General features: G+C 37.0%; 1 protein-coding gene across 1 annotated transcript in view; it reads right to left on the bottom strand.

Annotated features, from left to right (window-relative positions):
- The window catches only part of SYNE1 (spectrin repeat containing nuclear envelope protein 1), a 406,416-nt gene that overhangs the window by 311,510 nt on the left and 69,932 nt on the right, over window positions 1-24,974 (bottom strand). The window contains exons 4-5 of the mRNA XM_039851332.1: window positions 9,481-9,576; window positions 4,359-4,442 (exon numbers count right to left, since the gene is read on the bottom strand). Coding sequence (XP_039707266.1) covers window positions 4,359-4,442; window positions 9,481-9,576 — 180 coding nt within the window. The remainder of the gene's footprint in view (window positions 1-4,358; window positions 4,443-9,480; window positions 9,577-24,974) is intronic.

Genomic DNA, 24,974 nt, shown 5'->3' with positions numbered 1-24,974 from the left:
AAACAGGCACATGGTTTCAGTGGAAATTTCAAGAGCATTCATTAGGTGCACACAATAAAAATTACTATCAAATGAATTTCAAAAACTTGTTTAAGTTGGAAAAATGTGGCATCATGCAAAGAATTACCAACAAAATGCCAGACAGAAAAAAAAAAAAAAGGGTCATTCTTTACATTTAGAAGTTGACTGGAACTTAAAAGAAACTGTGATAAATAGTTTAAGAAGATGCACTTACTTTGAAGTTTGCTACCAAATAGCATGAAACTTATGTTCTCTTTTACCTATAAAAGTCAGGAGTTAAAGATTCTAAAATTTGTACTAACCGGTGATCCTCTGTACATGGACTGACATGAAAAACAAAGGGAGAAGATGATATACACACATAAATAGCCTTTCAAAATCAGCAGCGTTTGTTCAAAGGGAATAAAAATGTAGGTAGTAAATTTAGAGCATTATTTGAGGAATATATTTTAAAGACAAAGGAAAGGTAAGAAATAGTAAAATAGAAAGAGACGTTTAAAGTTCAGTTCCTTACTTTGGGGCACTGATAACTATAAAGTATTGAGGACACATATTAATCTGTCTACAATTGTTCCCAATTTTCATTTCAATGCCTTCGCAACTGTTAAAAAAGTTATTTCTAAGTCCAAGCAAAATCGATTTATCTTAGTCAGTCTCTATAGAATACAATTAACTGCTCATCATCTTTCTCATAATCCCTAAACCAATACAAAAAAAAAATAAAGTATTCCTTAAACTTCTAGCTCAATAATTCTCAGCCATGATTTCATGAGATGTATTATTAATAATAATAAAGTTCAGAGTTTATAAATGGTTAACTTTAATAAAAATTTATCAGATGCAAAAATCATCTCACAAATGCTTTATGCTTTAGTAATTAGTTTAAATTTACTAGTTATACCTCAATAAAGATAGTGTAAAACTGGCACAAAAATCATTTGAAATAATTTGAAATAAAATCATTTGAAATAAATCCATGGGATTTTTGCCTCACTGGTAATGTTCATTCATCATGTTCCAAGACAGAAAAAAATTAAGAAGTGCTATAGATTATAAGCTTATATGTCTACTTATTTTAAATTTAGCGCAGAGTAAGACATTTACAACATGTTTGTGAACAATAAAAGCATTGAATTTCTTTAACCTTTTATAACGGAACCTATTGTGGTCTTCATAATCATTTTGATTAGTTTCAAAACTTATCCAGAATATTCTCCACATCCATTTTAGTATCCATGGTCCACAAATTTAGAATATATCCCAATAATGATAAGATTACAGTTGGCCTTTTGTATCCTTGGGTTCCAGACCAGATGGAAAATACTCTAAAAAAAGTTACATTGTTGCCGACGTGTACTATGGTTGTGTATGATGGTTGTGTTTGCACTGAAAAGGTAGACTTTTATCTCTTGTCATTATTCCCTAAACAATACAGTGTGACAACTATTTATATAGCACTTACATTGTATTAGGTATTATAAGTAATCTAGAGATGATTTAAAGGATGTAGGAAGATGCGCAGAGGTTATACGCAGATACTAGGCCTTTTTATATGAGGGACTTGAGCATCCTTGGATTTCGTATTTGCAGGGTTCCAGAGCCAATCGCCCCGATACCGAGGGAGACCGTAATGCATTTCGCAGAGGCCAGATTATTTCCCTTTCCTTGTATACTATTCTTTTTAAAAACATGGCTGAATGTAAGTTGAATTTTCTACCGCAACCCACTGTACCATGAAACTAACATATGCAGCTTATTATAGAACCTAATGATCTTTTGCTCAACTTGAGAAGAATAATGTTTTTCAGAATTAATTTCTCTCTTTAAAAACTGTGTGCTCCACAATGGGTTTATGGAGCATAGGTTCCCACCTCCCATCTTCTCTCTCTTGCAGAATCCTATTAAACTTACAATAACATCTTAATAGCATAGGAGGGTGGGTTGGGCAATAGAAAGACATCCGAAGAGACTGAAAATGTTTCCAGAAAATCTGGGAAGGGGATGAAATCTAAGAGGATTGGTACAACCCTTTTGGCAAGATATATGGCAACACCTAACAAAACTACATGTACACTTACCTTTAGATCCAACAATCGAAAGGAATATACCCCCAAAATGCACTTCCAATAATATGAAAGTATATATGCACAGTTATTAACTGCATCATTGTTTCTGTTTGAATAATATTAGAAATAACCTAAATGCTCATTCATAAGAGGGTGGTTAAATAAACTCTGGCACGTCCAGACAATAGAATATCATACAGCTGTGAAGATGAATGAGGATCTCCATGAACTGAGTTGGATGATTTTAAGACGTACCGTTAAATGAAAAAAGCAAAGTGTGAGAGTGTGTCGATAGTATGGTAAGTATGGTACTCTTCATGTAAGAAAGAAGGTGGCATGTGAAAGTACACTGCTCCTCTGTGCAAAGGAAATACAGGCATGGTAAATGAGAAATGAGAGAGACCGATTACCTAGAAGTGTGAAGGGGAGTGAAACAGAAGGAAATGATAATGGAGCGGTAAGAATGAGAATTAGAGTGGTACTTCTCTAAGTATAACTTTTATTCTTAGAATCATAGTAATATCTCATTCCCCAGCATATACATAAAAAAGTAATTAACTAGAATGTTTGGGGAGGGGGAAGGCGTTACTCAAATGGGATAGAACTCTATTACCTAAACTCTAAACGAATAACGTAATCACACTAAAAGTTTAGCATGGGAAAAACAGAAGTAACCTAAGCAAATTTGGAAAACAGTTTTTTGACTAAATATTGTAATGCTAAGGACCAAAAAACTGCACACGAATAAGGTTCTCCAGTTAGTAAATCTGTTTCTCATAAGGGCATGGGTTTTCAATTCTGTAACTACTTCATGTGCATACTAGGGCTGAAAAATGAGTAAGTATATTGTAGACGAGAGCCAGGGTCTCACTGCAGGAGAGAGCAGAAACTAACAAGCATGGAACGTTAAAATAAACCTTGTGGTGTTAGATTGAAATCAGAAGTAGTAGCTCCAGCTAATGATTTATACACACACACATAGCAGAAGCTATGGAGAAGGACAGAGAAAGATATCCAGGTTAGTAAACATATTTTCTAGATCTGCCTGTTGAGAGGGCCCAGGAGCAATGAAACCTCAGTAGCAATGAGCACACTTAGCAATCAAATCTTGGCTTCTAATTGCCATTTGCCAGTAGAAGGAACAAGGCTTCCTTAGAGAAGTGGTTGATTTACAGGACTGGGGCAGGGAAAATACAAGATAAGCAGGAGTCAGCCTGAAAGAACTCTTCATGGCCAAGCTAGAATGGTTCGAACAACAAAATGGTGGTAATAATAGTAGTATTCAATTATAACTATAGAATAAAATAAATATCCATGAGTCTATTCTGAACTAAATAATTGAATGAATAAATGGGGAGAGAAAAGACATCTTTTCTTACAGAACAGTTCCCTTTAATACATGTAGAAGGAAATGAGGGAAATACAAAATCATCATTATGCAAATGGCACATAAATTAATTACTGAAGGCAATCAATGCTAAAATCAGTGAGCAAAGTTTGAGAAAAAGCAGAATGTTAGCATGATCTCAATGATCTCATCTAAGCTGTTTCTCAATTATAAAAGGAAAATAAGAATTTTACCATTAAAAATAAAAAACAGCAGATGACCTTACAAGTGACCAAACTTAACATCACCAGCAATAAGATATGTCCGTATCCTATATCCACTAATATCCTATATCCACTAATATGATGCATGCGGAATGCGACATCACTTCCTTGGAATTCTTGCCAAATGTGTGTAACCTTGATCTAATCATGAGACGTCCTCATACAAACCCAACTCGAAAGACGCTCTCCAAAATAGCTGAGCGGCAGTTATCAAAAGTGTCGAAGTTATGAAAGACAAGGAAAGAATGAGGAACCATCACAGAGCTGAAGGGACAGAGCAGCCACAACGATCAAGTGCAAGGTGTGTTACTGCTTGCTCCCCGGGACAGAAACAAGACACTGAAGGAAAACTGATGAAATTAGATAAATGTCTATTCTTTAGTTAAAAGTCACATACCGATGCTAACTTCCACATTTTGGGAATTACACTCTCCATACGTATACGTGCTATGTGTAAATTCTTAACATTAGACGAAACTGGCTCGTGAAACATAGATGTGAAATCTCTGTGCCCTTTTTGCCACTTTTCTGTAAGTCTAACAATAATAACGATAATATTGCATGTGTATGCTGGGTTTTTCTCCACAGACAATATCGAAACCGTCAGCACGCCCACACCTCCTTCTTGAAACACTTCAAGAAGTGTTTAGTTTCTCTCACCTTTCTTCCTTCAAGGAACTTGAGTGCCGTGCCGATGTTAGCCACGGCGTGGATGCGCTTCATACGGCGTCCCTGTTCACAAGGCTGCAGAAGGAGAACAAGAATAGGCCAAATGCACACATTAAAAAGATAGTTATTAAATCTATTTATATGTATTAAAATGTACTTGAAGAATATTCAAGAACCACCAGCATAACTCAATTTCTATAAAGGTCGGCCTATGCATAAAAGAGCATTATCCATACAGGACCACATATGTGTATTAATTCACTCAATACAGGCATCCATTCTCAGCTCATCTGTTACTGCCTTTGCCTTTCAGGTTTCTGTAGGTCTTAGAGAAGAAATTTATAAAATTCCTACATTTTCTATTGAAACTGGCAGTCCTATAAGTTGGGAAATATTTTTATGAAAAATACTCTTGCTGTATGTGTGAGGGCAAGGGGTCTATGAAAAATCTCTGTACTTTTCTCTGAATTTTGATGTAAACCTAAAAGTGCTCTAAAAAATAAAGTCTTTAAAAAAGTATTCTTCTAGTTTTATATCCCACATATGTGTGAAATCATATGGTTCTCTACTTCTGTCTGAGTTACTTCAACATACTATTGAATGGTACGCTTGAAACCTATATAATTTTATTAACCAACGTCGCCCCAATAAATTTGATTTAAAAAAAGGAGATTTAAAGAAGAAAAGAATGGACTCTTGGTCACTCACCATTTTTTTTTTTTTTCGGTTAAAGTAGCATGAGGGGTTATTGACAGTATTAGGAACATCACTCCGTTTGGATGACCAAAATACTTAGAGCACATGAGCCAAGGTTAAAAAATGGGATTCTGAGAATAAAAATGTTATTGACACAATGGTATGTTCTGGTTGCCTGTGTTTGAGTTAATAAAATGTATTGTGTGCTTTCTACGTGTCATGATGTTAATTTTAAAACTCAAAACAATTTCAGTGAAATAGATAGTATTAGCCTCCTTTACACCTACAGAAACCGAACGCATAATTGAGGCAATTTCTCCACAGTTGCATAACTGAGTTCTTCTCTGTGACACTAAACATTCTCCCACTGAAATCTCAAACTGAGTATCTTTTATTTTCCAATCAATAGTGTATCAGGTAATAATTTTCATGATACGATTTTAAACAAATATTTAAATAAAAAAGGTACTTTTTGAATTTTTTTGATTTCTATTTATTCTTAATTCGAGAACTTCCTTTATACTTGACATCACTGGTCCATGCATGGCCCACTCACTTAGTCATTTAATTAAGTATCTTTTATAATGTAATAAGCACCTACGAACCTGCCAGGTAAAACAAAGCCAGGACACAGAAATTAAGTATGAAAGCCACACCCCTCAATATCACCAGCATTCACCCATCCACCTGCCTTCCCACATCCATGGCAATCATCATGCAAATCCAGTCCAACGCTTTCCTTTTCATATGAATTCATTTTATTTATATGCATTCTTTAAAATAACATTTATTTTGGTTGTTAGCTTTACATAAAGGATATCACTGTGTTAATCTTTTGAGATTGAATTTTTTCCACATAATATTTGATTCCTAAGATTCATCCAGGTTGTTGCCTGTCACGTGTTTCCTTCATTTTGACAGCTATATTCTGTGACATCTATCTACTCTCCTTTTGATGTGAATCTGGGTTATTTTCTGGTTATGTTGATCGTGATCTATGCTGACAGATCCCTCTTGCACATCCTACCTTTGGTACAAGGATAAAGAGTCCCTCCTGGATGCAAAGCTAAGAGCGGAATTGCTGCGTCAGAGGCAATGTGGCTTTTGAACTTCTAAAGTAATGCCAAACTCTTCCAAAGTGCTTGCACTACATTTCACCCTTTTCAGCAATACAATTATAACTCCACCGATGAATATCCTAACATTCGATTTCGACAGACGTTGAATCTTTTTTTTCAGTTGAATGCGTAACATGGTCTTTCACTGCGGTCTTTCTTTGCGTTTCCCTGATAATGACGTGACTGTCTCTTCCTCTGTTCTCTAGCAACGTCTGTCCCTTTTGTAAAATGATTTTTCACATCTCTTGCCCAGGTTTCTCTTTGGGTTGTTTGTCTTCATTGTTGTGAAGATGTACTTTATATATTCTTGATATAATCTTTTCTTAATTAATCCTTTCACAACGTGTATTGTGAATATCTTCGGCCAATTTTTAATTTCTTTATTCGCTTTCTTTAAAGGTTTTTGATTTAAAAACATTTCTAATTTTAGTATTAGTCAAGTGTAGCAATCTTTTACAGTCAATGTTTTGTGTCTTATTATTTTTCCCTATCCCGATGTCTCAGAGATATTCACCTATATATTTCTCTAAGAGATTAAAGTGTTCTTGCCACTCTAAATATGTGATTGATTATTAATAAAGTCACCTGGTGAACAAACAGGGGTCTTTGATGCTCCAGATTTCCTAAGTGCCAACTGTTCACTGTTGACTCATCTTGAATGTAAAGTGACAAAGAATTTGAAAAATACTGTACAGAAGGTTAAAATGGATAAGAAGCTTCTCTGCACTCCTTAAACTCTATTAATATTGCTTCTATTATTTCTAATTTTTCAATAGCAATTCTTCATATTCTTAAAAAATCTTAAGTATAACATTAAATTTAGTGTTCCTATGTTTATGTGCGATTTAAAACATATAATCACTGGTTGATTTAAAGAGTAAACATTCCACAAATAATATCCAAGGGATGTAGAAGAATCCAAGAATAATAATTTAAAAGCTTAAAAACTCCTGAGGGCCATAAATAAAAATAATAGACGAGAGAGTGATGATAGGCTATTAGAGGGACCAGAACATTGAGAGCCTCCCTCCTCCCCCTGAGTTGCTGGTGGCAAAAGGAGTACAAAGCCATTTGGCCACATTTCCCAGAAGATCACAGTCAGAGCCAGACTCCTGGGCTATGTGAACGACGATGTTAAGTCTTATGTTCTTAATAGCATCCCGCTTATGAGATAATTATAGATTCCCTGAGCCGTGTTCATGGTCCCATGGGAAATGCTCTTGCCCACATCCTCCCTTTGAAAGCTCTAGGAGAATGCCTAGGACCCACATTCTTCTAAATGATGCTTTTCACCTCTTAATGTGGTCCTGAACCATAATGTTTACATGTTCAAATTTTAAAGAAACATCCCCAAGGTTTATTTATCATTTCAGAGTAATTCATTTATGTAATTCAGGATCTTGAAGGGCTCGATAGAAATAAATAGTATAGGTTCGATCAGAAAGCGTCCTTCTGTGTCTCAGTTTGTCTTCCTGTTCAAGGAGAATGCTGAGATGCCTTCTGAAACTGAGCTGAGCTGCAAGATCCTATCATTCTAAGTCCGAGCAAGTAGGGCACTTAAACAGAAATAGGATTCTGATGTGAAATAATATGCTTCTTCTAGAATCATTTAGCTTGGCAGTTAAATGCCTGTGAAGGTTTCTGCATACTGTTAGCCAAGTACAATAGCAGAATTGTATTGACACTTAGAATCATACATTTCTTAAATATATGCGTTTGAATTGGTTCCTTCAACTTTTAATGAAATAGCTTAATTCAGGAGGATAAATGAAGATGATCAATAATCTGGGGATTTTACATTTCAGTTCAATAACTCCTACATCCTAAGGCTCATATGGGTCTTGTTTGATTTCCCCCAAAGCAGAGCCTGAGACAAGGACTTGGGTACATGTAATTGATTGGGGAGATGATCCCAGGTAGCAAGAATGAGGATGCGTGGGGACTGAAACAGGGGGCAGGTGCCAATAAAGGATGTGCGTTGAAGGTCTCCACTGTGGGCAACTGGGCTCACAGGATGCTCTGTGAGATGTGTAAAATACGCTTTAGAATTGACCCTCCTGCAAATGCCAGACTGGAGCATTTATTCCTGGATTCTCGCCTCCACTAGTTGAAGGTCTTTTGAGACCATTAACTCTTCTGCAGTTGAGGGCTGCCTTCTGCAGTTTGTGGCTTTGATAAACCCTGAGGACAGAATCCCAGAGCTTCCTACCAGTGCTTGAGTGGAGAGGCTGTTAGGGTACAAAGGTATGTCCACCACTGCTGTGGCTGAAAGCAGACGGGAGCTGAGGTGACATCTGGGGCACAGACAGCACCTGCTACCTTGTGAATCAGATTAGATAAATGACTTAATACATTATTACCAGTTTGTATTTTTTAACAAACAACACTTTTCAAAAGCAATTTTGAGGGTTTCTTGCACAAAATTAATTGGAAATTTACATTTAGGCAAAAACATATTTTTCAAAAACTAAATTATCCAAGTAATATACCTCTTGTCAAGATAAAAGAGGTAAAGAATAAATAAATACCCTCAATTTTGAACCCTGTGTCTAGCGTGTTATTCAACACCCTGAAGACTATTTCCTGAGCTCCATTTTCTAATTATGGTAAACATCATTTATAAATAGTTTATGTTTGCAAACTACTTACTTCTCTACCACTCTGAAATGAAAAAAAAAATAAGTCAGAAAAAAATAAATAGTTTATTATTTGAGTAATGTAGAAAATAGATTTTATAGCTCACTGTCAATGTTTTTCTTTTTTACTCTGCTGGTTCCACTGTGCATAAAAACAAATGATTCTGAACATGCCGTTCCCGTTACAAATGATTGGTGATGGAGAATGTCCACAAGCGTATAAAAAAAATGCCATGGGGACTTCAGGCTTAGTTTTCAACAGACAACTACATAAATACACAGGAAGGACCAATGATCCTTTCTAAATGCAAAACAAACTTTTAAAGTGAGGCAGATGTTAGTTTGCAGCTAGCTTCCTGGGTACCATACACATGTAATAATAATTAACCATGATTGATTATTGAGGAAGTTCTCTGCTCTTCCTTCCAAGTTTGCTGCTACTACATGCAATGTTCAAATCTACTAAAGGTGTGTGTGCAGGACCAAGAAAGGAAATGTATTCCTTGCTCCCAGAAGTGACCCACAGACTAGTGTTTCCGGCGTTTTACTGACTACGAAAGAGAACTTTCTTTTATATGGGCAGAGCTCCGTATGCTCCTAACTCCACAACCGCCAGCTCCAAATAGGAAAGTTTGACAAGCCTGATCACAGAAAAGTTCTTACCAGTTTCTGCCCAGATAGGACCTCCAGGAGAGCAAGCAGTTTTACACCATCTTTCATGTCTTCGAAAAGATCTTCTACCACCATTGGGGGTTTCCGCTATAAAATAAAAAAATGAATAAATGTAAAACCTGCTTTTCTCTCTCCCAGTCATATCTCTGCTACTCACTGTGGTGAAATCTGTAGGAGAAATTTCTAAAACACTCAAATGATTTATTTTGGATATGATTGGCAATTATCTTTTGATAGCTGTAAGGAGAAAAACGATCCTTTGAAGAAAGAATGTTCAAAAACCTCGGGAGACTTGATGCTTGGGCTTTCACAAATACACACCAGCATCTTTCGAGAAAGGGATTTTTGATAAGGGTGGGATGGCATGCAATAAGGGAAGGGGGAAAAGGGCACTAGCAATGTAGAAGTTAAAAGAGGCATTAAAGCAGGACCTAAGAAGGGAGCAGGAGGTGCCCCAGATAAACTGGCTCAATCTCCCAACTTCCCTCTGAGTGAGCATATTACATCAGCTTAGCCAGGTGCCACCCAAGGTAACCTCCTTAGCTCAGCAACCTGCTGCAGAAGCTTTGTTAGCATAGCCAAGGGCACAGATTTCGTCTCCTATGGGTTAGCTGGCTACGTTCCGTCTCGCACGGCCTGGCAAATCCAGCAACGCTTCTCTCACAGTGTGACGCTGAAGCCACAGGATGATAAGCACAAGAGTACAATCTGATCAGTGCAAATCTATTCCCGCTACTGTGAAAATCGGTCAAAGCCCATTTTCAATTCATGGAGGGTCTGTTATCTTTTATAAAGGTCATTAAAATAGTTAATATACTGAGGTTCACCAAACCTTGAATTAAGGTCGATCTTGGTTCAGAAGAAAGCAAAGTGATAACGCTAATGGTTAATGGAAGGTAGGTGTCCTCAGATTACTCACAGAATAAGAACTTTTTTCTATGTATCACCTGGGTTCGATCTCTATAGTTTTCTGATTCTAAAAACATGTTAAAGGCTTGATGCTGAATTCCTAACTTTCAACTGTCTTTCTTTAAAAAAAAAAATTCTATGTAGAGATATTTAATCACCAGATGTTTTATTGAAATGATTTTTTTCTTTACCCACTGATACGATGCATTTATATTTTTCTTAAGACTGCATGAATTATATAGTCTCTGACTGGTACAAGTCTAATTTTAAATGCATTTTTCTCTCTTTAAAATGAACAGCTGAATATACTTGTTCTCATGCTGTGAAATATATGTTCAAAAATAACAGTTTTCATTTGCAATCATTCTCTTTTAAATTCCACTGTTGACATTGCTTATTTACATAGCAAAAATATAATAGTGACTTTATATTTTAAGCGTATAAATAAAATTATTCAGAATAAAATGAGCCATTACAATGAAAACTATTCCGTGCGATAAAAATCAAAATTATTGTATGAGATGTAATAATCATTAAAAATATGGTCTGTTTATTATTGCAAGTGTCCATTTGTATCTTATAATTTAAATACAGTGGAAAAGTGCATAAATATGTGACATATTCAGTGAACAAACACAAACACGGTTCTTCACATATTGTGTTAATCTGAAAATATGTTAAGTATTAAACAAAGCAGGGAATTTTCATGAAATAACAAATATTCCAAGAAATTTGACACCAAAAAAAATTATAAATTGTATCCATACGTCCATTTTGCCTTTAAACATGCAGTTCTCTGCCACTGTGAAGAACATTTTCTTGAGACCTCATTTCTACCTGTCCTGTTTCTCCTTTTCTATCTCCACAGGTCCTTCCGCTCCAGCTGCTCCTACATAATGCTCCTGGCAGTGGCCTTCATGGGAGCAGGGACTGCTGAGCAGTTCAGTGGCCCACTAGTCTCTCTGCGTTGGGCATTGGTGGCACCATCCTCTCCTTGATCTGTTCCTCCTCTCTGTATCCCTTTGATCGGCCTGCTTGGTTTACAGGCCTCTTGTCCTTCTCTCTCTCCTTTCTTCCTAACTGTGGCCATTCAGCAAACTCAATCATGACTCCTGTTCTTTATAAAATTTTGTCTGGATAGACACGACTCTTGGATGCCGTGTTGTTTCCTAAAAACTGTTGAGCACATGGCAGGCACTCAGTGTGTACTGTTGGTTGGTTGACTGACTGAATGAATAAATGAATGAATACAGTTTTCTCAAAAAACTACACCCATCTTATTGGACCTTTAAATGTGGTATATATAGTATGGGCAAAGAAAAATGGCCAGATTCTAAACAATCACAGACTACAACACAACACAGACGTAGAAGTGTCTTGTTTCTGAATGTCTTGTTCACAGTAGAAATTCATTAAATGCTTGTTGAAGGAATGAATGATTTTTCTTTTAGTCTTGCATGGAAAAGGAGAGTAGATGGTTTTTATGTGAACACAGATACCCAGAATACCTTCGCTTTCTTCTTTTCCCCTTAGCAAATTTCTGATCAGTTTTAATCACTCAGTTCATATGTAATCTTTTTCAGTTACTCAGCTAGAATTAATTACTTCTTCTGTCCTAAGTACAGTGTTTAGATCACAAAGAACACATTCTTTTACAGGTAGTTATCTACAAGTGTGTGTCCCCAGGAACTCAAATCATGGGGCTTCTTGAGCACAAGGAAAAAGATGGATGTATGTTTATACTGTTAGTATCAGGTGCAGTGGTTAGCACTAGTTGTCAATAAATATGTAGATAGTAACTGAGACACACTCAACAGGGCTATTTACAAATATCTTTCAGAATCTTAGGGAGATATGCAAAAACGAGATCGTGATGCAAAATTCTCTTTTTAGAGGAAATTTGAGTTGCTTCTGAAAAATTTTCTGCCTGTGTCGTCCTATGTACAAAATAGAGACGCAGGCTGATGGCTATTAACACACAAAATAGAAATTGGGAGAAAATACTTCTCTCTAAAATAAAAATGTTTATGTCCACTTAATTTGTCATAAACAGGCATTATATTTCCAACACACTGAATTATGGGACTTAGCATTATATAATCAATTCTTTATTTAACACTTCAACCAATAAAAGAGAGAGAAAATAAGCCTCTGGTCAACTTACTGCAAAGAGCTTACAAAATGAATACTAGAGAATGACTTTAATATTTCTACTAGCTCTATCCAATTACACACAATGTAAATATTGTGCAAAACCAACAAAACATTTTCATTTATCAAAAATTACACCAGAATAAAAAGTCCTAGTAATAACTGGACAAGTATTGCTATCCCATTTTGCATAAAACATTGTTTAGATACAGCAAATAATAAACCAGAAAAGACCTTTTCTATTGTGACTGCATCACACTTATTTTCAGAGCATCGTGTTAATAGAAAACCTTTCAGTGAAAATGTCTCTCCTGTCATATATATAAATACTACTGGCACCAATCTGAAGAGTTAGAAAGGAAGGTAATTTATTGGAGCCTGACTTAATGGAAAATAAAGATAATGTGGTTTTGTTGCACACCAATTTGCAGTTCCAGGCACTAAAGAGAAATCTATAAGGCACTTTTCAAAGCCACAATTATCTTTTTTTATTATTATTAAGGTAAAATTATAACAAGCTCTTTTTTTTGTATAGTATTTGATAGGATTATATTCTCTTCAGCCCTGTCGTCACATTTAGATATTCTACAGATATTCATGCTGATTCTGAGGAGGTCTGAAGAATGGAACTATCTTCCCGATTGAGAGGAGAGGGAGATGAAGATGAGAGAGAAGACGAAGAGACAGATACTTCCCTTCTGTGGCTACTCCCTTCCATGAGCTCTCCTCGAACTAGGTTTACACACGAAACGCCTGGTTTCTAAGTCTTCCAGAAACACAGGGAACATGCACACACCTCTGTGCCTGGCTATATCCTTAGTAGTTAACTCATGAGTGAGGAAGGTGTCACAAAGGGCTTTTCTTTTTTTCTCTTCTCCCTTTAATTTTTGCTATGTAGCCCCTTTCATGATTTGTAATGAGATTCCTTCCCTTCTTTTAGGACGTAAAAGAGATCAAATGTTCCTCCTTGAACCTTATGAACTATGAGAATGCACAGGTATCTTTGACATAATTTTTACTATTTCTTGTATTTTGGGAAAATAATCTATTCTCTAACATTGTGTGTGTGTGTGTGTGTGTGTGTGTGTGTGCTTGTGTCACTTTATCAGTGTATGAGCACCAGTACATACTTATCCCCCATCTATTTTCATATTTTTATTCATAAAGAGATGGCCATGTTTGGTAAGACATATGTTGATTTGATGCCCCTAGAAACAATTATATTACTTAAGGGGAATGGATTAAGACAATAATTTTGATGGAAAAAAGATATCGGATATAACTATTTGGCATGAAATAAAAATTTAAGGAATTCTCACACTTAAAAATTATATGTGAAATAAAAATATTGGTACATAAAGTAAATATGACTGTCACTATTATAGACTATGTATATAAATTCCAGTATTTACTAGATGTTTCTATGGCTTAGATACTTATAAATTCTAACTTAGTAGACATTTTAGCTGGGATAAAAGAGGGAAGGAAAAAAAGAGAAAAAGAAGAATGAATAACGTGTCGTTGAACATCTCACTGTGCCAAGCACTATGCTGATGGCTTGTGCGTGTTATCTCTTTTCATATTCATAACCACTGCATATGGGAGTATCAACCCCTCTTTAAAAGCAAGGAATCTGAATCTCAGAGAGGTTAAACCATTGGCCTAGGTCACATCTCTAGTAAGTGAATCGTTTTGAGCCCGGGTTTATTATAATTCGAGCCATCTTGTTAGACAAAGAAGCTTACTATGAAAATTAACATTATTTTTTTTTCTGAATAGGACACAAACCTATAAATGTGATTTTTATTTAATATTAATATAAAAAGTATTAACTAATCACCTGAAGTTCCTGCCACCCTACTAAAAACAAAAAATTTATTAATAAATAGAGATGTCCTGAGTATAAATACATATAGGCATAGACACAAGTCAGCCCAACTCATGTTATGTCCCTTATTGGTCATGTTTGCTACACCTTTATCCTTTGGTCCATGAGCAACCTGAGCTGGGCCCATCACATTCTCTGCTTAGATCCAGAAGGTAGCTGAAGTCAAGTTGTCACATGACAATGACCTAAGGACAGTGTCATTAGGTCCTGCAGCTGAGCCCCCAAGAGCCCTTCTGACTTTGTCTTTCGCATCAGGGTTCCCCAAGATCATCTTCAGCTCTATGACACGCTAGAAGGACTAATATCACTCAGAGAAACTGCAATACTCATTGTTAAATCACAGTGAAAGGACATAGAATAAAATCTGCAAAGGTAAAAGGAACACGGAGCGCAGTTCAGGAGAAACCCTGGATGAGCTTCCAGGGGACAGTGATCTGTCCCCTCTCGGCGGAACTGCATAGGGACATGCTTCATTTTCCCAGCAATGGTGTGTCATGCCACACGTAAAGTGTTGCCAAGAGTATCTTAGTAATAAGCATCACACAGCTATCAAGGAGATTTATAGCATGAAAGATTCAGCCTCTCATAAAGGAAAGAACAAAATCACCTATCTCATCCCAGGACCAACCCAGGCCCCCACTTACCATGAATACTTTTAGTCTCAGGACAACTGGGCAATCTCTCACTAAATGCTTTTTCCTCTTGGAGAAAAACTCTCAAAACATCTTGTGGTACAAAAAAAATAGCTATAGCATTTTACTTTGAAATATTAAACACATATCCTAGGGTTTAAAGTTTGTGATCGCTAGATTTCTTAGTGACACCAGTAAAACCGGACTAGAAAAGGTCTAAAGGAACAGCACATGGCACAGATCACTCTACTCCACTTGATACCTACACGCACTGTTGAGCACCATCAGGCTTGCTGAACATGACACATGCTCGTAGCCTGAGATATTCCCAAACAGTGTTTAAAGCCGTCCTAAGGCAAGGGTTGGCTCTCAGGGTGTATTCTGTGCAACTCGAAACTTCTGCACACATGATGGTCATCACTTCTAGAACCAGACCAATCATGACCTCCGATTCATATAACTTTTAGGTAGGAACTACCTGAGACAGTGCATGGAGACAGACCCATGCCTGGACCAGTCTAGAACGTTCGCCTGCTCTGATGCTTATCCGATGGGTGGAAGCAACAAGCTAAACAACAGGAACAGAGAAGAGCAGGAAGGGAAGAGGGGTTGAGCAGCAGATGTGCAGCAAGTTGCCTCCCCAAAGGCTGGCAAAGAGCCCATTGCACTAAAAGGTCTAAAAATGCCAAAGTAGCCTTGGAACAGACTGGAAAAGTCATGATGCTAACCACTGACGGTAGCCAAATAAAATTAATTCAATGTCTATAATGCTTTTTTCATTTTACTCAGAAAATCTAATTAGATTTCCCAATATTTCCAGGAACAAGCTGAAGCAACTTAAAAATTTCATGTGTAATTTGTTTTTCTCACTCTGTAAAAGCAGTATTGTGACTATTTTCCACCTCTACTTGGCAAAAGTGAGAAGAGCTTTCCCATTCTTTTTTGTTTCCTATGACAGTGAGCATAATCATTTCCACTTCCTAAATCACTTAATTCAATTCCGAACAAATATCCCAAAGGCAATAAGCACCCTCCAGCCCAACTTTAAATCTGCTTGGAAAACTGTTCTTAATAATTTTCACATGTACTAAAATTCTTTCCACTATGTAGTATGCATAAAAGAAGCATATTCCTCAAGTTATTTATTTTATTCAGTACAGAGTTGGGGTTATCTTTTACCCCTCTCTTTCGCTCGTACCTCATAGCTGATTCATCGACAAATCTCGTTGGCTTTATTTTCAACCTCATTCAGTATCTAACCACTTGTCACCACCTCTACTGTTCTACGTCAGTTCAAGACATATGTCTTTTGCCCGGATGACTTCAACAACCTTCTCATCTACCTCCTTTCTTCTGCCCTGGACCCTCCTCAGTCTGCCCTTCACACAAAACCTTATTCACCTTCTCTACTGTCCATCTCCCTCACTAGGACATAAGTGCCACGATATAGGGATTATTTTTTCTGTTTTGTTCACTGCTACATTCTCAGTACCCAGAATATTGCTGCATATACAAACAGCATGTTAAAATATTTATTGAATGAATGCACAAATAAATGAAAAGAGTTTCTAAAGTAAGGGAATTTGACAAATATTATCGAAATGTTTAATAACCTCCATAAACTTTGTAGATCTATACCTATGTTATCAATGCATTCTATTGATAAATCGTTTCATTTTGAAACGATTGTCTTTTGTAATCTTTTAGCTACACACTTGGAAATAACTAATGTATCGGGATGCTTAGGACTGTCAAACTAAAGCACTGTTAGAAAAACAACTAAAAGAATGACTTCTGGGGTGAATTATTACATTTACCTTTTCCTCTTTGCTTCTTTTTCTCATCTTAATTCATTAATATTTCCACCAAACTATGGACAGGAAACAGATGGGGGTAAAATTTAATTCTGAAAGTGTTTCATGGTTATCTTTTAGCACTGTTGGTGGAAAGACAACTGAAGAACAAAGCAGCCCCCGAAGTGATATTTTAGGACTATTAAAATGTCAATCGAAGTCATTATTAAAATGAATTACTTAAAAAAAAACATGGAAAATTAGCAGCATCCCTTTTAAAGAAGTGTATGACTCTAACTTGGTATTAAAATGTGCCCTGATTGGAAACTATTATGGATTGAATTGTGTCCCCTCCCCAAGATATGTGCAAGTTTTGACCCTCAGAATGTGATTTTGTTTGGAAGTAGAATCTTCAGAGAGGTAACAGAGTTAAAATGAGGTCATCAGGATGGGTCCTAACCCCATATGCCTACTGTCTTTATATAAGAGGGAAATATGGACATGGGTACAGACAGACACAGTGGACTAACGCAGCTGCAAACCGAGGCATATCAAGTGATGCAGGCCACTGACCAGAAGCTAAGATGAAGCACAGAAGGCTTCTCAGAGTCTCAGGCTTTGAGAACTGTGAGATAATAAATTTCTCATTTTAAGCCACCCAGTATGTAATACTCTGTATGGCAGCCTTAGCAAACTAATACAGAGCATAACTAATGTTTTAGGATGATTTCTTTTTAAGTTCTTCTAAAAAGTGAGGAAATGCTCATATCATGCCTGAGGTCATCTCAAAGTTACAATACTTAATATATTCAGTTCCTGCCCTTACTAGCCCCAGAGATCTAAGGCTAGCAGAAAGAAGGGACTGTTTGTTGCATATTGAGACATACCATTTATAGAAACACTAAACAATGGCTATTTGAGACCTATTTCTCCCTGTAAAGGACTTATTGCCAAACTATATTTATTTTATAGCCAAATATCATAAAGATTAAATCAAGAGTATTTAAATACAAATATAACATTCTTTTCCATTTGACAGAATGAGAGAAAATGGGGCACTACAAGCATTTGATAACACAATATAACTGATGTTTATGTCAAGATTACACTCTTTTTCTAATTAAAAATTCTAATTTCTTACAGAAGTTTTTTGGAAAACACATCTTTAAATTGTCTCCTTTGGGGGCCATGGTGACTTCATATAATAACAATAGCTAACAGGTCTTGCATAAAATTTAAGAATTTGCTAAGATAAATACATTGTAAAATGTTAAAGAACTAACATCTTTTTAAGTGTCACTTTTAAAAATATTTATTCTAACATAAATTCTTTACTCAAAAATACAGACTATCCTGTTAGACCTAAAAAAAAAAAAATGTAGTTATTAGGTGGGAATCCTCTCAAACCCAAGTCCATCCCTCCTCTGTCTTCCTCTCTGCCCCACTCCAAATTTAGGCACATCCACACCCCTCTTTCCTGTCCCCACTCTGGTCTCAGAGAAGGAGAGAAGTCTTTTTTCTAGTACAGACCTACACTCCAACTGTGCTCTTCATTTCTCTCTCACCATCTCCTCATGAGCTTCGTGTCTTCAAAATAACCTTCTTTGCCTTCTTTTTTACTCTCATCCTCTCTACTAGTTCTTGATCATTCCCTTCAATACAGACATACACTTAAAACTACCCTTCATGAAAACAACCATTACCAGATCTTATGTTCTGTCTCATAAACATGTAATATACACTCAGTGTCCTAGGACACTGACCTCTCGTGTACTCATCAGTTTGCTGGAGTCTGATTTCTTCTATGACATAGCCATTCCCAGTGGTGGCCAATGACTTCCTAACCACCAGATCAAATGGGTTTCTCTCTATCAAGTAATCTTTCTAAAACTGAACTTCTTAGCTTTCCCCCAAGCCTGTTATATTCTCTCTCTCTGTAATGATCTTAATCATTTGCTCAACTCAGAAATCTAGAAGTCATTCTTAATTCATCCTCCAAGATTCCAATTCATTATCCAGTCCACCGCACACACCTGTCAATCAACCCACTTTTCTCCATTCCCTACCACTGCTTTAGTCCAAACTGCCCTCATCCCCCAGCTGGCTTATTGCAGGATCACTCTACCTCCAATCTTACTCCATTCTGTTTTAATTTATGGGAGAGAGATAGAGATGGAGAGGCAGAGGGAGGGAAAAAGAAAGTCTTAATGGCCACAGTAGTCGTTTCATTTGTCTGCCCAAGATTCTGTAATGTATGTCACCGCCCACAACACCCAGACTCTCTTAATGAGTGACCTTTAACCAATTCTCAGTTTTCTCTGTCACCAGTCCATTCCTGGAACACATGTTTTCAGGCATTCTGAACTTGCATTTCCTTTACTATACCACACACTTTCTCATCTTTCAACTTTTGAAAATACTGGTTCCTTCACCTACTCAATCCCAAGGCATTTCTCAAGGCGTTTTCTTCCTGTGAAAGCCTATTATGATGCCTTCGGATTACCTGTAGGGTTGGTTGTGTTTGCCGTGTGTTCCTTGACGCCCTGTACTTCCCTTCTTGTGAAATTTACCACACAAACTTCACCAGAGTTGTTTGTCTCTTCGTTAGACTATCAGTTTCATGATGGCATGGGCCATATCTATCTTTCTTTACTCTGTATCAACAACCCCTAACCCATAATAGGACCTGAAAAGTACTTGCTGCATGAATAGCTAAATAAACAAAATGTGGGAGTATAGCACCATGGTTAGTGCCCAAGCTTAGGAGTCCAGGGATTGAAATCTGTTTTTTCACTACTTGTTATTAATAACTAAAATTATTGATTTACTCTAAACTTCAGCTTCATATTCTATAAAACCATAAAAAGAATACTTATATTTGACTATTTTTATGAGAATTAAATAAAAGATAAAATTGCTAAGGCACAGTAATTAGCACTTGATACGAGTTCAATAAACAGCAGCTGTAAGATTTAGAATCATTTTTAGCAATGAGTAATGACAAGCTCGAACAGAATGAAGATCTAACTTTGAAAAGCCATTACCGAAAATCAATCTTGGGCTAATTAAAAAATAAATACTCCACCTTCTTTCATTGACAGAGCAAATAATAGAAAGATGCGGGATCTTCTTGAAGAGAAAGAAAATTATAGGGTTCATGTCTAAATATGAATCCCCATTCCTGAATTACCAGGCATATGAAATAAATACAATCCACTAATTTTTGTTATTGTTAAATTACATTATAATGACAATTTGTGATTTGTGATGTTTTGTATAATTGCAGAAGCATAAAGACTTCGATTTGAAAACAAAGCAAACATCAAAAAAAAATGAACTAATAATTATATCCACAAATTTGAATAATCTACATCTGAATACTAAAAAATGGCACAAAAAGACATGGAAAATTCTTGGGTTTTTTTTCCCTCTGCTTTTAATAAGATTTTTCTCTTCAGAAAAACATATTTTTTGAAAACAAATTGCTCTCTTATTTGCACCTTGTCTTCATAGTGCTGTCATAATATTTATAATGAATTGTTGCAATAAATTGGAATGTCATCAGTAAAAGAGATTATTATTTTATTTAATTAGAAGTAGTTTATTAATTTGAAACTGAGCAAAGCGGCCAAGAAAAATGAACATTTTTCGTTAAAAAACCTCCCCAAATTTATCTCCATGAAGCATCTTTTGAACATTTCCAAACTCAGCCAAGATCAAATGACCTTAGACGGAAGGATCAATATATATATATATATTTTTTTGGCTTCTCAGTTCAACATCCCAGCTCTTAAATCTGCTACAACCTATTACATTAAAGCTATTTTTGGAAATGGTCAATTTCTAAAGAAGATTTTGAGAAAACAGATATAAACTTTCTAAAAAAGCAGTCTTTCGTATTGCCCTTTAAAATAAAAGTGTTTTTCATTTGCTTAAAATCTTTAAAGAAGGCATTGCAGTAGCAAGATGTCATCACAGATTTAGGATGAAGTGATTTATCATTCAAGTTTCAATCTACAAAAATTCCCATGACTGTTGCACAAAAGCCTCAAACAATAGAGATCTTGCAAAATATCTACGACTTGCATTCTGAAGTTAAAACTGTTTTTTTTTCTGCCAATTTAGCACACTTCTCAGTTCTTATTCTTAGAGAGAAAAATCACATAGGGTAAGTAATAGATGAATTAAGATTAATATCTTGAGTAGCAACATAAAAAAATATTTTTGACATGGGTCATTTTCTGACCTTAATTGGTAGATGCCGACAGAAAATTGTAGGAGGAAAAAAAAGAAAAAACAAGGAATAAAATGCATTTTAACTCTTTTAAATGGTTTGGTTATGAGATTTTCTGAAACAATTCCAAAACACAGAGCTACGTACAACAGGGATTCATCATCACACAAGGAAACATTTGCTATGAAAGAGGAGAGAAGTTCGTTACTGTCATCATTCGAGGATCAAGTACCCGTCCCTATTTTATAGGTTTGGAAGAAATTCTCGTGTGCTTCAAGCTGGACTTCAGATGGAACCTGGGGTATGCGCTGTACTCAATGCTTGTGTGATTCCCAAGTCCATACGTTGATACCTTAATCTAATAACACGATGGTGTTTGGAAGAGGGACCTGTGGGAGGTGATGAGGTGTAAAGAAGGTCGTGAGGTGATGCACTACGATGGGATCAATGTCCTTATAAGAAGAGGAAGAGACCAGCGTTCTCGCTTTCTCTTTCTCTGCCTTGTGAAAACACAGCCAGGAAGAGGACCCTCATTAGGAAATGAATCAGTTGGCACTTTGATCTTGGACTTCCCAGCCTCCAGAGCTGTGGGAAATAAATGTTTGTTGTTTAAGTGATCCATTCTATCTAATTTTGTTACAGTAGCACAAGCCGACTAATACTGGGTCTACATTGGTTAAGTATTTCTGGGCAAAGTAAACAAATACTCAAATAGCACACCAAACCAGATTCCATCTGACCCAATAAATTAAAAGACACCAGATTTTTAAAAAATTGACATCAATTATGGCTCCATCCTTGGGGCAGCCTGTTTCTTCATTATAGGGCATACTATTGGCCATGGTTATTTAATAAAAAAAACAGGAAGAAGAAAAGTTAGCTTCAAGAAGCTCTGGAAGGTAAGGAAAGACCTTGGAACAGGTTAAGTTGCTTCTCTGTGGATCATTTTTAGTAACAAATATTTCTATTCTAAGTATAGCTTTGGGCCTGCTTGAAAATGTATTGTCAGAGGAGATGTCTGTGTGTTGCTGATAGGTAATCAGGAATCAAGGACCAAAAGTTTAAGAAGCTGTTTTCATGAGAGATTTAGTGAGACTCTGGGCATGACACAGGCTTCTATGGAGCCTAACCGACTGAGTGTGTGCGTGTGTGTGTGTGTGTGCACGCATGTGCACACATGGGCTGGCTGTCATGTCCACAGGGTGCTAGAGTGATGGGACCAAGCACACTCTAGGATCACAGAATGATTTTGCGAGCAAGTCTTCTCAGAGACAGCAGGAAAAGTGACACAATGTCTTGGTCCAGAGGCTGGGTCAAAGACATGGCATTGACCTTATTTCTGCTGTAAGTGAAGTATTTTTATTCTCAGAAGTAAGTGAGGACACTGCTTTGGGGGGAAAAGTGTGTGCTTCCATTTTAATTTGGTTGTATATGTCAACGTGACTTGAATGATACTACAAATCCTAGAATGTGCAGGTTGCATGTGCTTTTATAAGGACAAGGTACGGTTAAAAACGAGGATAAAGATGGGGGTGGGAAGACGAGACAGAAAGGTTGGGTGGGAGTATAAGGAGGAGGGGAGAGGATGGGAGAGACAGAGATGGTACAGGGCTGGGAGGGAAATACGAGGGTGAATGTGAAAGAAACAGAGCTGGAAATAGAAACTCAAGTTGGGCTAACGGTGAGCCAAGGATGGGGAAGAGAGAGAAATGAGTAGGGGGTCACGTAATCAGCTGCTGAGACAGATGCAGACTTAAACATTAACTCTGTAGCTGCCCTAAAACTTTCAACTGCCAAGGCTGGGTAATGGGGTCAGATTTTATTTTCAGAATGTTTTCCAAATATAAAGGAGTCAGAAAAAGAAAACGTTCTCCAATGAATTTGTGGGTTTTGGCAATGTTTGGCAAGATACGACACTGTCAGTATAAATAAATTCAGGATAACAAGTATAGGTATATTGTTCTGCTTCAGTTTTCAAGATGACCCAAAGGGGTAAAATCAAAAATCACAAGTACAAAGGAGAAAGGAAAAAAAAGAATGCAAAGCTCTATCACATTAAGGTTATAATGGAGCAGTTGTGGAGGTAATAATATTCTGGCGGGTGGCTCCATAGTGTAATGGTTAGCACGTCTGCTTTACACGCAGAAGGTCCTGGCTGGGTTCGCACCCTAGGTGGAGCCATGGGCCAGCCCGCCTCCCCCCCACCCGAGTGCTCTGGGGATGCCTGGCCCAGGGGCACCAGATCCTAGGTGCACACTGTGAGTGTGTGGGAGGAGACGCCTCGCCTTCAGAGATACAGTTCTTAAGGGGAAAACAGCAACATCCATAGGTCAGAGGTGGGGGGTGGGGTGGGGGAAAGGGAATTAAAGAGGAGAAAGAAAAACAAATAAATAATAAATAAATAAAAATAATAATATTCTGGCTCTTTCGAATGATACTATTGATATAAAAATGTGTATGGTAAGAACACTGGGACTTCAGATTCATGCCTGGATTAAAATCTGAGTGGTACCACTTTATAAAGATGAATACTATAAAATAACCTATGCTAAGCACTTAGCACAGTGCCAGAAATTTATCATTACTTTTTTTCCCCAGTGATGTCTTCTTTACTATTCTAACAAAATAAGAAAAGATAGACTCTTTGCTATCTTTATTTTATTAAATATCTCTGTATGGTACTCAGCACTGTGCTTATTAGAGCTATTAAGATTTACAAAGAAATTCCAAAGATTAGAGAATGCCTTAAAGACCTTACAATGTTGTTGGGAAGGTAAAATATCAAACTGTACAAAATAATTTAAGACTAGCTGAACTTCACCTTGCTACAGGTTCTGGAGAAGAGCTGAGATTTCAGATTCTGGAGAAAACAGGCAGGAAAGGAAAGCCAGGTAGGGGGATGGCTCTGGAAGAGGGCTGCAGGGGAAACTGCTAACATTCTTTGAGCATTTGCTAAGGGACAACACAGGGCCCGAGAGCCACTTCTCATCAAGTAGGTATTGGAGATTACAGGAGAGAGAATTCTAATTCATCCTGTATAAAGACATATTGTTCTCGTCTTGGGTTTCTGCGGCATTGTGAACTTCTCAAGGCCTGGGGAAGTGCCTAACTAACCTTTCCGTGTCTCCAAAGCCTAGCGTACACACGCAGCAAGCAGTTGATTTGTACGACGGGACTGAAATGCATTGTCATGCTTTTGTAGCTTCTGAACTAGAACAGAGGCTGTGGGAACGACCCTGGTCAGAAACTGCTGGTCGGGCTCTCCTGCCTTGCACACAGACTGTCAGCACCACGGTCAGCAAAAAGATCCTAACTGAATTCAGACGATTGTGGCATCATCTGTATTTATTCTTACAAATGCAGTGTTTTTTTGGTTTGCATATTTTTTTCATCAGCATTATAAGAGATTAATTTTACTGGGATGTAGCTATATGGGATAGTTTTATATTACTATTTATGTTCAAATACTAATGTACAAATACCGTTACCTGATACAACCTAGTATCAGTGTGGATCATCTCAGAATAACGAGTCTTTTTAGCGTCTGAACACCATAGTTTCTTTTCTATTGAAAGCACTAAAAGGGGAGACAAGACACTGTCACGATCTCCTCAGATAAAACTCTTTCCTCAGGGCAGACCACTCCTTGCTTCTTTCTGACACAAATCAAAACCACACAAACCAAAGTCCAGCACAAATTCTTCTCTTCCTATGACACACACGTTTGTAGGGAAGAAATAATTCCGGATGAATTATCTCACCAAGATTCACAGAACTGACATGAAGCAACCTCTCCTGACTGGAACTATCTGTCCATGTCTTCCCAGAGGCGACGTGAGCAAATCCTGCCTGTCAGCGACAAGGAAACCGATAGGATT

This window comes from Pteropus medius, unplaced genomic scaffold, assembly GCF_902729225.1.
Source record: "Pteropus medius unplaced genomic scaffold, Ma_sr-lr_union100, whole genome shotgun sequence".
Lineage (NCBI taxonomy): Eukaryota > Metazoa > Chordata > Mammalia > Chiroptera > Pteropodidae > Pteropus > Pteropus medius.
Note: the sequence above shows the minus strand (reverse complement) of the source record. Positions and strands in the feature narration are given on the sequence as shown.